Genomic DNA, 14,889 nt, shown 5'->3' on the forward strand with positions numbered 1-14,889 from the left:
CTTTGCAGTGATGTCTGGTCCCTGTACTGTTTACTATCAATGCCAGCAGTGAATAAAAGAAGTAGAACCAACTGCTCCTGAAGGGCGTACTTCCTGGTCCTCTGGCAGTAAGGGGGAGGTTTTCTGCCAGAAGGGAACACTAGACAGGGGCTGTTTGATAATTCTCCACACAGAAAATCCTCTTCCATGCTAATGGGAGCTTCAGAAGGCTTGCTGTAGCAGATGGAAAGAGCCCATCTACACTCATGCATGCAATTAGCAGGAACTAATTGAATTTGCGGGTTAACTCTGTCATTCCAGAGAAACAAGCCTATTTATGTCTCCCATGTACAGTTACACACTCTGAAATCAATTTGGCACAGGTGTTGTCTGAGGGTAAAACCACTGACCTTTAGAGGCCGCCAGTGGATCCGTCCCAGCACTGATGAAATGACCCACCGTGGAGGAGGTGTGCTCTGCTCTCTGAACTCCTTGGCTCGTCAGCAGAGCAGAGGGTGATGGGAGAGCATGAGGAACACAGGCCTGAGGTTCAGTGAGTGCTATTTCTGTTGAAAGAGAGCAGGGAGGGAAAGAAGAGAGTCTCTACCCTCCTATCTGATGATTAAGAAGAGGCTGAGCTCAGAGATCGCCCGAGTGAGAGTCTCAGATTTTACCTGCAGAATTTTACAGACTGTACCACATGATCTCCCCAGTGAGTTTGGTGACTGAATGACACACAAGAAGAGGCAAAAAGTTGCTTTATGCTTTTGATTCCGAACTCTTTTTGTGTCACTTTGACTAATCAGCACATACACAGTAATGCTATGGCCACAGTTCCCTTGATCTGAGCATCACTAGAGCACACAGATTTTCCTTTCTTTCCAGCATGCTTGGACACCAGACAGCTTGTACCATCAGCTGCCTAAAAGACCACTTCTCTGAGACATAGTTTTCTGCACAGCTTTCCCTGTATTTACCTTATCAGAAACACCCTGTCCAATTCTTCTACTTTCTGAGCAGCCAGCCATGGTACAAGAGCAACAAACTGTGAAGGCTTAACTCACAAACATGGGATTTAGTGTAATCGTCAAACGCAGGGGAGATGATCTAACACGCATTTAATGGTGTATGGATAGCCACGGTGACGTATGCTAATCGGGCATAAATGGGAAGCAGCCCAAGGAAATGACTGTAATTAATATTATTTTACAGAGACACACTGAACAAGCCCAAGATGAGGTGAGAAAAAGGAGAAATTAGATATTTCTAAAGACCTCTGCATTTTAATCTAGGCCTAGAGGAGTTTCTGACAGTCGGGGATAAGCCATGTGACAAGTTATTCCTTACAATAACAGCTAAAATGCTGAGGGTCTTTAAAAATAATCTAATAGAGCAGCTTCATGATTATTCTTATCATGAAACACAAATCTGTCATTTTTCTATTATCGCATGAAACGCCATCTGAAAACACAGTGGCTTAAATCACCAGTTATTTATTTTGCTCAGACATCTTCATGCCGAGCCGGGTTCTGAGTGACTCTGTCAGGTCCACCGAGAGCTGAAAGTGTGACCACACGCAGGGCTGGTCACGGGGTGCAGCTGGGACTCTGGGTTCTGCCCGGGGCTTCTCAGGCTTCCTTGGGAAACACTGGCTCCGTTCCAAAAGCAGCTGTCCCAGAAGAGCCTGTGGAGGTCCCTCACTTGCCCTGGAAATCACAAAATGTCCTTCCTCCTGAAGTTGCAGGTTTGCCCATGCTCAGGAGAGAGGACACACACTTACTGGACGAAGTCACCTTGTAAGATGAATGTGTAGGAGGAAGCCATTGCTGTCAGTGTTTTTGAGAAGTACAGACTGTCACATTATACACCTGCCTCTCTCTTTTTGGCTCCAAAAATTATTCCTTCAAATAAGCAGTTCTCAGTCTCTTTTGTCTTTCTGCTGAAATATACATGTCGCAAAACAGAGGACATCATAAGTATAGTGCATCCCATAACGATGCAGGTAGTAAAGGCTGTTGGTCGGAGGCGTTTCCTAACATCACCGGAAAATCAACACCGACCCTCTGACGGCACTTCACAACTCAAGTACGGTGTGACAGCTGCACTTTCCAGAAACAGTCGCGCAGCCTCTCTTCCTTTTCATGTCTGGACACTCTTCACATTGAGATATGGAGCCTGTGTCCTCTAACTTGAACGTGGATAAACCTGGGACTTCTGCAAGAATCGCAGTTTGTGATTTTCAGGGACCTCCACAGGCTCTCCTGGGACAGCTGCTTTTGGAACGGAGCCAGTATTTCCCAAGGAAGCCTGAGAAGCCCAGGGGAGAAGACCCAGAGTCCCAGCTGTGCCCCGTGACCAGCCCTGCGTGTGGTCACACTGAGAGTGGGTCTTTCAGCTCTCGGTGGACCTGACAGAGTCACTCAGAACCCGGCTCAGCATGAAGATGTCCGAGCAAAATAAATAACTGGTGATTTAAGCCACTGTGTTTTCAGATGGCGTTTTATGCGATAATAGAAAAATGACAGATTTGTGTTTCATGATAAGAATAATCATGAAGCTGCTCTATTAGATTATTTTTAAAAACCCTCAGCATTTTAGCTGTTATTGTAAGGAATAACTTGTCACATAGCTTATCCCCGACTGTCAGAAACTCCTCTAGGCCTAGATTAAAATGCAGAGGTCTTTAGAAATATCTAATTTCTCCTTTTTCTCACCTCATCTTGGGCTTGTTCAGTGTGTCTCTGTAAAATAATATTAATTACAGTCATTTCCTTGGGCTGCTTCCCATTTATGCCCGATTAGCATACGTCACCGTGGCTATCCATACACCATTAAATGCGTGTTAGATCATCTCCCCTGCGTTTGACAATTACACTAAATCCCATGTTTGTGAGCTAAGCCTTCACAGTTTGTTGCTCTTGTACCGTGGCTGGCTGCTCAGAAAGTAGAAGAATTGGACAGGGTGTTTCTGATAAGGTAAATACGGGGAAAGCTGTGCAGAAAAATATGTCTCAGAGAAGTGGTCTTTCAGGCAGCTGATGGTACAAGCTGTCTGGTGTCCAAGCATGATGGAAAGAAAGGAAAATCTGTGTACTCTGATGATGCTCAGATCAAGGGAACTGTGGCCATAGCATTGCTGTGCGTGTGCTGATTATCCCGTGTCTCCCCTGGTGCAAAAAAAATTGACACTTAAAGTCATAAGTCTATTTGACTTTGTATGTCATGCTCTCATGTAACTCTTTTGTGGAATTGTTTTAATTTGTGGCTGTCTGACTTCAAAGGACAAAGGAGAAAGAACATATCATGATGGAAAGAACTTGACCTTTAGCCAGTGGAGAATGGTAAATGAAACAAAAGTCCTATGTCTCTCTGCTTAGTGCTTAAATATCTGTGTAACTTTGGGAAGGTCAATTCACATTCCTAGACGTTTTTACATCAATGAAATAAAAGAGACTCAGGCCCAAGACAGGCCTAGAATATAAAATATAACAACTTCTAAGTAGATAAGTTTAAGGTTGTGATTTTTGGCCGGCACAAAGAACTACTGAGTAAAAGTATGCAGAAATCTGCAAAACCAAATGTGTATAATTCTCAGTGAATCAATTAATTTGTTACCTAGGTGTCCACAGACCATTCCGTGGCTGATAGTTTCATTGTTACTTTCAATTTTTTTTTTTTTTTTTGGTTTTTCTCTGGTACCAGGAATAGAACTCATGACCTTGCACTTGCCAGGCAGGCACTGTGCCCCTGAGCTAAATCCCCAGCCCCGTTACTTTCAATTTTTTTCTATAATTTTCAAAAAAATTTTAAAGGCTGCTACCAAAGGTCAAGTAAAAAAATAATCAACTTGATTAAAGAATATTACTTCAAAACTGCTAAGTAACTATGAACAAAAGATTAAACTTTTACTTTGCTTTTTCTCCGGTACCGGGAATTGAACTCACGACCTTGCGCTTGCCAGGCAGGCGCTGTGCCGCTGAGCTAAATCCACAACCCCCAAGATTAAACTTTTAAAAATTGGGTAGATACACAGGTCTTTGATTCTAATTTATGTATCTTTTTTTTTTTTTTCTGGTACTGGGAATCGAACTCACAACCTTGCCCTTGCCAGGCAGGCGCTGTGCCACTGAGCTAAATCCACAGCCCCTAATTTATATATCTTAATGTACTTATTTCAGTTGATTTAATGAGAATCACAAATAAAATGTATTTGTAGCTTTGCTAAGTTCTATGCAGTTTTCATTATTAAATATTGGACTCTGCAAACCAAGAATTGCAACCTAAAGTGTTCTCTTAGGAGGAGTCAAATTCTAGCTCTCTAATCGTCTTCAGTCTAAAATAGTTGTCTTCGTGTTGGGTTCAAATCATCCGTAATACATAGTGTTCCACACAGATGATGACAGGGGTGATCAGGTTCTTTGTTTCTCGACTTTATTTGTAAGCTAAGTCCTCAAAAGCACAGTTTTTAATCTTCATTTTTCCAACAGGGAGCTGAAGCTGGTAAACTCACTTGCTCAGAGCTTTCTCTAGCTAATGGTGTTCTAACGACATAACCCTGGGTAACCTGAAAGCAGACTCAGTTACAATATGTCTTTTCCAAGTTATGCCATATCTTGTTTGTACTTTTTTCCCCCAAGTGTAGGCTCTGAGAGAGAATGAAATGTCTCTAGTGCACTGCTGTATTTGGGAATACAGCACGGCTTGGGCTGAGGGGAACAAGCAGAGCTATTAGTTTGTTCCCGGTTCTATGACAGAATAGCATAGAGTAGACTTTGTATGAATAGTAGAAATTTAATTTCTCAGGATTATGGACACTAGGAAGTTCAGGGTCAAAATGCCCGCAGATTCAGTATCTAGGAAAATTGTGCTCTTTTTTTCCAAGGTGATACCTTCTCCTTATATTCTCACAGGGAGGAAAGCAAGGAGAGATAAAGCCATATGCTCACGTGGTAGAAAAGATGGGCCCAGCAGGTCTCTGGGACCTCTTTCATCTTTTAAATTTTTACTTGTTTATTTATTTTAATTCCAATTATAGATATTTTGTTGGAGTAAAGCACATTAAAGCAAATCAATTAGAAAAAGATGTGTGTCACAGCAGGAAAACATTTGCAGTTATCCTGATAACCCCAATGGCTTTGCATTTTTCAAAGGCAGTTTCAATGCCATAGAAACACTACCTATGACTTTAAAATAAAGAATGTGAGATAGGACCACATCAAAGCACACTAGTGTCTTTCACCAGAGTGGATCGCTCATCACTTAATCTCATCCCAGGAGGCTCCACCTCCAATAACACACATACAAAGGGCATTTAGTTTCAGCATGAATGTTTGAAAGATCCACACATTCAAATTTTAGCCATGGTCTTCTCCCCTTCCTGATTCTGAGTGATAGAAACCATCTGTTCCTTCCATACACAAGGTCTGAGCAAATTCAAACTTTTAGGAATCCAGGCTAAATCAGGAAGGGCTTTGAGATGGAACACAAGAGATTCCTTCCTGCCAGTGCCAGCCTTCTGACTTGGAATGTGCACTGGACACCAATTTAGATGAAGAAATGGCCCTGAAGTGAAAATAAATCACTTCATGTGGACTCATAATTCAACCCCTAATATCTAAAACTGACGAATTTCTTAGTTCTTTACCCCTTTAATACTCCTGTCCTACTGCAGATGTTTATATGCTATAATTTTCTGGGAAACTTATTCATCCACTCAGTAACTTTTCCATCCTTTTAACATTTCACTTCCTTGATTAGGGAATTTTGAAGCAGTTTTTTTGTTAGTAGCTTTTGTCTTTGAAAAAGACAAATAGGAGTGCTCCAAACTCAAGAAGTAAAGAATAATATAATCATAGCATCTCATTATTTATTTTAGAGCTTGATCTTTTTGAAGGTTATTTTCTGAAGTTGAATACTAATAGATTCAGGCTGTCTTTATGCAGAAGAAATCTTAAGCAACAGTGTTCACGGAGAAAGATATCAACCAAGAGAAAGAAGTAAGCTTTGTTCCTAATAATGTTTGCATAATAGCTACCCTTGGGTGTATTGCTTGACTTAAAAATAAATATTTATGCTTTCCATATTCAGCACAATGGAAATGATTTGTGGTCATGATTCTGTTACATGATCCTCTACCTGTTTGTTGGGACTTTGAGCCGGGAGCCTTTTGGAAACCAGCAAACGTAAACACTAATGTTTGTGAATGGCGTGGGGTGGAAATTGAAAGCGACTGTGCTGTGGGGAGTCTGGGGAGCGAGAGGCCAAGATCAGGCCATCAGTGTGTTTTCAGAGGGATGGAGCAGGGTAGCACTTAGATGCTTTTATGATCTGCCTTTACCTCCTCAGTGGCTTCTCACCATGACCACTCTCCACCTGCCATGATGTGACAGCGCAGAGCACTTTGCAAGCTCTCACAGGCAGAATGACTTTCCACTTCCCTTTCTTTGTTCAAAGACATCCTTCATCTTACAAGGATTTCCAAACCTGCTCTGCCAATTAATTTCATTTTGCATGAATAAGCTGCCTTCAACTTCACCTCCTCCAAGAAGCCTTCTCTGAATTGCACCACTAGCCATTAAGGTTTCTTTTGTTTTGTCTTTTTGGTTTTTTTTGTTTGTTTGTTTTCCGGTACAGGAATCGAACTCACGACCTTGCGCTTGCCAGGCAGGCGCTGTGCCACTGAGCTAAATCCCCAGCCCCTGTTTTGTCTTTTTGAGACAGGGTCTCGCTATGCAGTTCGGGCTTGCCTAGAGCTCACTTTGTAGCTCAGGCTGGTCTCGAACTTGCAACGATCTTCCTGCGCCAGCCTCCTGAGTGCTGGGATTACAGGTGTGCGCCACCACCTCCTGTTTAAATTTTAACCCAGCCCCTCTTATTGACTGATGGATTGAGATCCTTAGTAGGCGTCATCCTGGAAAATTCTTTCATCATCTTGATTTATTCTCTCTGTGCACCGAAATTTATTACACAAGTCCTTTAAATTAATTAATTAATTTTTCTTTTCTCTCTCCTGTCTTTCTCTCTTGCTCCCTCTTTAACTTGAGCTTTTGAATCCTGAGAGAAGTTTCAGTACATTCTTATAAGCAGGCTGTGGTAATGTTTTGAAAGTGTAGGTCTGAGTTCAAAAGCTTTGCATGAACTCTGTCCCCTGGGACAGTCACTTCACTTCTACTGAAGCCAAGAGATAGCCCTGTAGTATCAGCGAACAAACCGGTTTATTCCCCTAGAATTCTGATGGATAATGTTGTCTCCAGGCTGTCCTTCCCTGGGTACTCATGTGGAGTTTATATCATGAAGGGAAACGTCATCCCATTAGCTTTTTTGTCTGTGCCTTTCATTGGAGTCTGTGTTAACACAGATGTATCTGTCCAACTTCAAATCCCAAGTTCACCCTCACTGCCTCTTATGAACGGTCCCTACACATTTGTTCATGTACTTATACGCAGTCAGGCAGTACTGAGAAGTATTCCTTCTGTTTCTATAACGCACTCACTTACAAAGCACTTTTTAACCTTTGATCCTCATTACAGAGGTGAGCAGTAAAGCTGTTATTCTCATTCGCCAGTGAGAAACAGGCTGAAAACGCTGAGTAACATCTTAAATTATGTGCTCAGTAAATTACAGAGTTCAAGTTAGGCCCCAGTCTAGCACTTTTTCCGCAGTGCTATAAACCTGACAACAGCGTTGCCTGTCACCTTCTGCAGGCCTCACCAAGCCTAGTGGTGCTGAGCACACAGCAGCACTTGACAGGGGCGGGCTAGACACAGGGACCTGCTTTGCAGTGTGACAAGGCCGCTGCTGGCTCTGTCCCCTGGGGCAGTCACTTCACTTCAAACTCCAGGGTCTTTGCATGCAAAACAAGAAGCTGAAACACAGTATTTTCTCAGGTTCTTTTGACACATAACATCTTACTAATTCCCTTTCTGTTATTCTCATCCATCTCCCCTTCTAGTTTCTTTTCTGTTTTCCTCCTTTCCAGCCAGCTCTGCAACTCCTTGGTTAGCTTCTGTACTGTCACTGTACCAGGATTCATAGGGGATGAGAAGCATGCAGATTGTAACCCGTATATCTTCCAATACAGAGGAATCTTTCCTCCTCCCGTGTCTCCATTTGCATCCATTCTTCTGCCTGCTTCCTCCTCCTCTCCATGTTCGGGCAGCTTTCTCTGTCACCATAGCTTCCAAGGGCTCCTGCTTTGTCTGAGGGCTCAGTCCAGTGTCCTGAGCATATTGAACCAGCCATAGCCTGCGCATGTGCCCACCCAGGGCTCCGGGGTTCAAGAGAAAACCCTTAGGACTGTGCTGAGTGACAGCCAGGAGTTGTGTGTACTTTAATGCTGCTGTACTTTAGGGTAACACTCAATGAGAAGTGATCCGAACAAGGAGAATAAAGTGTCACGTTGTGAAATTAATTTACACTATTTTTCTTTGAAAATTGCGTGAGTTTAAAGCCTACAAACCTATTTTTTGAGTAGTTTCAGAATGGAGATACTTATTTTTCTAAAAGAACCACGTTCACTCTGATACTAATAGTTCCCCTTAGGAGCCATGGTCACCAGCAGGCATGCATTCACATTTTTCGCTTTGTCAGTCGTATTTTCTTATTTCTCTTCTACAACCCATGTGACTTGCCAAGTCATTAGATATTTCCGTCCCCACAAGGGTACACATTACAAGAAGTTTAAGCTATCTAAGACATTCAGGCTTCCTTCAGTAGCAGTTATCTGTCAACTGAATACAAAACACATGGTTATTCTCTCTGGAACACAATTAAAATAGACTTGTTTCCTCTGTGTTGTCTCTTGTCCCTTTAATATCCATAGCAGCGAGCATTTATTTATCATTGCAAAACACACAGTCAAAAGGAGTGGTGATTTCTTAAACTCCGAGGAAGTATAGGGAACCGGAAAGAGCAGACACCATCACGATTAGACACCCACGCTACATCAGTAACTGGCTGAGGGGCATTCATTGGAGTTCGGGAATACTTTCGGGCCACCCTACAAGGTTTAGACTTTCTATTTTAAAGTTGTGGAAACTGAGGCTCAAGGAGTTAATGATGTACCCACTGTTCCATAGTTTGTAAGTGTCAAAGATAAGAATTGAATCCAATTTGTGTAACTCTAAATTTCCTGTTACTTTTCCTGTACCAGGTCCTTGGGGTGGGGAATGGTCTCAGAAAGGCTTGGCTTGATTTATCAGGTTGTTGTCTGGGTAGAGTGATTGAAGAGGGGGTTTTGTCTGACCAAGATTCAACCTTTTAGCATGACTCCCCTTCCCTGGTTTCATCCCTAACCGAGACTACATCTCCAAAATTTGGATCTAGCCTTTTGTAACATTTTAATGAGAGGGTCTTCTACTAATGGGGCATCTCTCTTTTGTTTTTCACAGCCATTTTGCAGGCAGTAATAGCTGGTGATCTTATGAAGGTAAGATATTCTCCTACCAAAACTTTGGTGATTCTTTAAGAACTTTAAGTCAACATTGTGCCTCACCAAATGTTCAAGATCAGGTATATCGCTTCTCTTCCCCCTTCTGGCACTGTCTGAGTAGAAAGAGGAAGGATGCTCCTGAGAGGTGAGCAGAGAGAGTATGGGGAGCCCTCCCAGCGTGTCTGCATTTCCTACCAGCAGAGGGACTGTGGAAGAATTCCCTGGATTTGCCTGGCTTAGTTAAAATGGAGCGCATATCCTAGGATGCAGTGTGCACAGTGCTCAGAATTCCTGCTGTGTAGGAGCTAATATCTGAAAAATTTAAAGTTTTTCTTTTGGGCAGGTATTGGGATGAATGCAACTACAAGAATTACCTGAGCCATACCTAAAAATGCATTTTCTAGGTCAGAGCTCACAGCTTCCATTATGATAGTGTTGTCACTTGGGGATCATAGTTAACCCAAACAAGACTGTCCAGTTCATTTTGAACGTTTACATTTTTTCTTATATTTTCTGGTTAACTTAGTTGAGGGAAATTGTAATGATTGTCTTGAGAATGAATGTAAACTCTCAAGTCAGACTCCTGGATTCAGATCTTGGTTCTGCCATTCAAGATATGTGTGACTTCATATAATTAATGAATTCTCTCTATGCCTCAGTTTCTTCATCTCTAAAATTAGGTGATAATAATAATAATAATAATAATAATAATAATAATAATAATGTTACCTCATATCTCTGATTTGTCATAAAGTTTTAATGTCATCATACATCAAAACTGTTCCAATATATGGAAGGGGCTAAAAATGTTAGTTATTTTATTTATGTTATAGTGTTAATCTGTGTATTATAACAATTAAACATGATAGGGGTAAGAATATGTTTGTATAAAATAGTCTATGAGTATTCCAAAGTATTTGTGTGAGCTGATGTCATTTTCGGCCATGGAGTCTCACGACTGTCCATCCGTCCTTGTATGACTTTGGTGACCTTGATCTTCCCTTTGAGAGTAGCAGCTGCCTCCGGGTGTGTGTTTGCCCATCAGGATACCCAGCAAGAGGGCAGTATAGACAGAAACGTGAAAAGCCTCAGAAGAAAGCTGAGAACTACCACCATCTTCTTTTTTACAGCACATAGATTAGTTTAAACAAGGAGCACCTGCGCTACATTCGAAGTGGGTAGAAAGCAAACATGGAGAAGGGGCAAACTTGTTGAGCGACTTGCATCTGTGGGCACATAGCTCTGTCCGTGGTGCCTCTGCCACTGTCCAGGTCACAGTGTCCCTGAGAATTGCTATCCAGAAGAGGAAAGAGCTCCCTCAGCTTGGCTGTTTCCTGGCAGCGACAAGCAACGCCATGCTGTTCTCAGAGACTTGTGTGTTAGGTCTGTGTGAAGGACAGGCATGAGCAAGTCTTGGGAACTGTACAGCCAGACAGTGTTGCAAAGCACCGGACTCTTGAAACCCTGGGATTTTGTTTTCTGTCTTTAATGCAGGCAACCGGTCTTCCGGATCCCTGACGGTCCCCATACCATTCTTACCCTTAACATGCGAGTATTTGAGAGATGAGAAGTTATTATGCCCAGCTGGTTGTCTTACTATGTTCTACACTATAATTATTTCTTAAATGGGAAGTTAAGTTAGGAACTATCTACCAAGAGAAGAAATATAGGGGCAGAGGGTTTTGCTTTTTTGGACTCGGACTCTTCCTTTTCTTTTGTAAAGTCTGTTTCTGTCTTTTCCTTCCCAAGTATCTTTGCTCCCTTATCTTCTTTCATTTCTCTCCTGTGTGTAAAACATAATACATTATGCATGAAAAGAGATGGTATGACAGAGAGAGAGAAGGAGAGAAAGAGAGAGAGAAAGAACATAAAGCTAGAGGCTTGGGAAGAGCAGATTCCCCAGTCCGCGTACGGCGCAGCTGGCACAAACGGCCCCCGTGCAGGTGAGCTGCATAGGTGCTGGGAACTAGCTTCATATTCGCAGCAGCAGAAAACTCCACAGAAATCCAGGATCAAGGCAGCTGATCCTGACAGGGTCTGGCTGGGTCTGCGCTCCCATCCTTTGTGGGAAAGAGAGAATCCCATCCCCAGAGAGAGAGAGAATCATGTTAGACCATGCGCTCCCATCCCCAGAGAGAGAGAATCATGCTAGACCATGCACTTGAGCAGGACAGCATTCTCCTTTGCAGCTTTGTGGAAGGGCATTAGCTACTTCTTCGTGTCCTCTTGCCCACAGCTTAGGGATGAAAATCCTCAAAGCTCCTGACCTCCATGCAGCCCCTCTTCTTCCTCTGTCTCTAGGCAGCCTTCCATGCCTTTTCCATGAATGGCTCCTCGCCTGCCCTGTGCCCCTCTGATAACCTCAGGTGTCCCTGTTGCTTACATTTCTGTCTTCCCTACTGACAGTGCGGCTTTTGAGGCCTTGACTGAGACCAAGCCATATTTATCTTTGTTCCTGCTTTTTTTTTTTTTTTTGCTTACAGCCTGCTAGCTTATTTGACTCTTATTCGTCCTTGGACTACCATTTAGAAGCTCCACAAAGTGTTTTCTTGTCTCAATGTATGACAGTATAGAGAATAAGGACCCATTTACACTTTTTATGGTGGTCATTATTTCCTGAACTGCAGACTACATCCTTACGTAGCCACCTTCTTCGAAGGCTGCTGGATTCTGCTCTTTTCCCCCTCATTCTTTCTGAAACAGAAATAGCTACATGCTCTCCATCATTTTGTTTCTCATCCTGCGCTTCTAGCCTACTTGGGTATGTTAGGGTGAGGTATGGAACACATCAATCCAGGGAGCAGAAATGGATGGATGAAGAAAGGGCAGTGTATGTGTGTGTGTGTGTGTGTGTGTGTGTGTGTGTGTGTGTGTGTACCCATGCGCGTGCTTGTGTGCAGAAAAATAAGAAACAGCTCTTACATTTGGTAGTTATGTTTGTCAGAGATCAAAACACAACTAAGGGCACAAGAAAGTAGCTTAACTACCGGACACAAAATCTTCCTGCCCACTGCCGTAATTATTCTCTCACTGGAGAGAATCCTGAGCCAACCTAGGGAAGTTTTTGTTCTCTTCTCGGCCTCTTTATCCCTTGGGGTAGAGAGGGAGAAATGCACAAAGCCATTCAGCATGTTTTGGTTTTTTGCTTGGGTCACTTCCTACCCACAAACCCTCTCCGGAGCTAGGTGAGACCCCGACCATCCATATGAGCTATAATGCGGTCCAGGAATGATACTTCATCTCTTCGACTCGTCTCCGTCCTCTGAGGAGGGAAACATTTGTGGTTTGCTACATTACTCTTATTTTATGACCCAGTAGTTATTACCTTTGTTCTGGATTCTGCCTGAGCATTTTTCTCTGTGTTTCTCTTTCAGCTAATAGAAAGCTATAAAAATGGAGGCAGTCTGCTAATTCAGGGACCAGACCACTGTTCACTCCTTCACTACGCAGCTAAAACCGGCAACGGGGAGATTGTGAAATATATCCTTGACCACGGTGAGTAGGCGCGATGGACTTACCAATGGCCATTTACCCACGAAACAAATGGGTTTTCCAAGTTGACACGCATACAGGCTATCTTTGCAAGGCCAGAGACACTCACTTATCTTTAGCTAACTCCCCCTGCTTATTTGCAGTGGCTCGGTTTGCAGACCGTTGACAGTGCGACATCTTACTCAGACATTAGTGGAAGCCATGTTTATATTGCGGTCTGTACAGGCAGTTGGGGGTTAATTAATTTAAAACATAAAGGACAAAATCAAATTCAGCCTGACAAAACGCGCTTCATTTTTGTAGAGCTTTTTTATCAGTTAAATCATCTACTTATTCCATTTTCATAGTTAAGCATTCAGAGGATTTATGAGTATTTTTTTTACATCATCTTTCCTATCTTTTCATTTTGCCGTTTGATTGCCATTCATCTGTTCCACCCAAGTCATGCTTGATTCTGTATGCAAATGCCTGGTGGCATTTTGTCCTGTATGGAAGCCCAGACTCACCTCCCAGAATGTTTCCTGACTATATTACTGATTTAGGGTCAGATCATTTGCTTGGATGTAGCAAGCACACAAGTGCTTCAGCATCTGCCTCTAAAAGCCCATTAGACCTTAAACAATGTGACAGAGATCAAATCTTGCATATTACTTTTGGCTTCTCATGTTCAGAGTGTTTCTAGAAATGAAGAACAAGCTAAGGGCGCAGTGGTGTTTGCCTGGCTTGGCTGTTTGGAAGGGAGAAGAGGGGAAGGGTGTATCTCTGCTGGACCCAGACATGGGGCTCCTGAGAGATCTGCGTCTGTTCACGCTGCACCCAACTTCCTTCTGCAGATTGTAAGCACATTAGTTCTCCTAGAACTCCATCTTCTTGGTCACTTTCAGTCCTTTCACTAGCTCGCCATTTACCCAATGAGAATGGATGTTCATTCACAAACTGGAAGCCACTCAGTGCCCTGTCTGGGGTAAGGTGAGATGCTGGTCATCTATTGGAATGACAGCACAACCCATGCATCAGTTTTCCTTGTTCTATCTCAACCTTTCTTGAATAAGTAGTATTTCGGCTCTCGTTCTAGGGTCCTGTATGCAGCAGCCTTGAAGCTTCAATCTGTCTCTGTTTTGACCCAGGCTATATTTAAGGTTAATTCTCTCAAACATTTGGGGTTCCCAGCTGTTTCCTGGAAAAGTCAGGACACCTGAACCTTTCTCTCTATTTGATGTTTTATTGCAGGCAGCTTCATAGCATGGTTGTTGGGGGGTTCCATGCTTGGGGGGTGGTGAGAATAGAAGATGCCAGATATCCCAAAGCTAGCCAGGGAAGCTTTGCATCATCTCCTCTGCATTCTGTTGGCTAAAACAAGTCCCAAGGCCAGTCCAGACCTGAGGAGCTATGAGACAGAGCCGGCTGCTTTGTGGAAAGAAAATCACATGATTCACAGCCCTGCGTAAACTCCCTCCTGTCGTACTGCATTCCTGTACTCCGGTGACCTGATCATCTCACTCACCCAGGCTGCCTTGGAGTTCTGCCTTTCTAGAGGTTGCCAGACTTAGCAAGTAAAATAAAACATAAAAACAATGTTCTTTAAGCATAAGGATATCCTATGCAATATTTGAGACATACCTATACTACAAACAAAAGCAAAACTGAAATACCACCCCCGCTGAATCTCCCCAGGGATGTGTATGAGGAGAATATCTGGAACGATATTCCTGAAGCACCGAGGCTCTCCACTTTCCTCACTGCCTCTCTGTTCTTTGCCTCAAGTTGTAAGGGCTTCTTGAAGTGCCTTTAATCTAAACTCACAGGGCTTGGGATGCTTCACTCCAAATGCAGATCAGTGCACACGCACTTTGTCTTGCCTCAGATCCATCCGGCATGTTGGTCTCTTAGAGCTTTGATCAAAGCCTGACCTTCCAATAGGAAATGAGTTTTTTTATTGACCCACAGTGTTCTTTTTACAAAGGGTGAATCACAATCCATCTCTTTCT

General features: G+C 42.9%; 1 protein-coding gene across 1 annotated transcript in view; it reads left to right on the forward strand.

Annotated features, from left to right (window-relative positions):
• Dgki (diacylglycerol kinase, iota) overlaps positions 1–14,889 on the forward strand; it is a 421,640-nt gene that overhangs the window by 393,083 nt on the left and 13,668 nt on the right. Inside the window, 2 exon segments of the mRNA XM_013505028.1 lie at positions 9,369–9,406; positions 12,784–12,904. Of these exon segments, the coding sequence (XP_013360482.1) occupies positions 9,369–9,406; positions 12,784–12,904 (159 nt within the window).

Source organism: Chinchilla lanigera, unplaced genomic scaffold (genome assembly GCF_000276665.1).
Source record: "Chinchilla lanigera isolate Chin_1 unplaced genomic scaffold, ChiLan1.0 scaffold00093, whole genome shotgun sequence".
Lineage (NCBI taxonomy): Eukaryota > Metazoa > Chordata > Mammalia > Rodentia > Chinchillidae > Chinchilla > Chinchilla lanigera.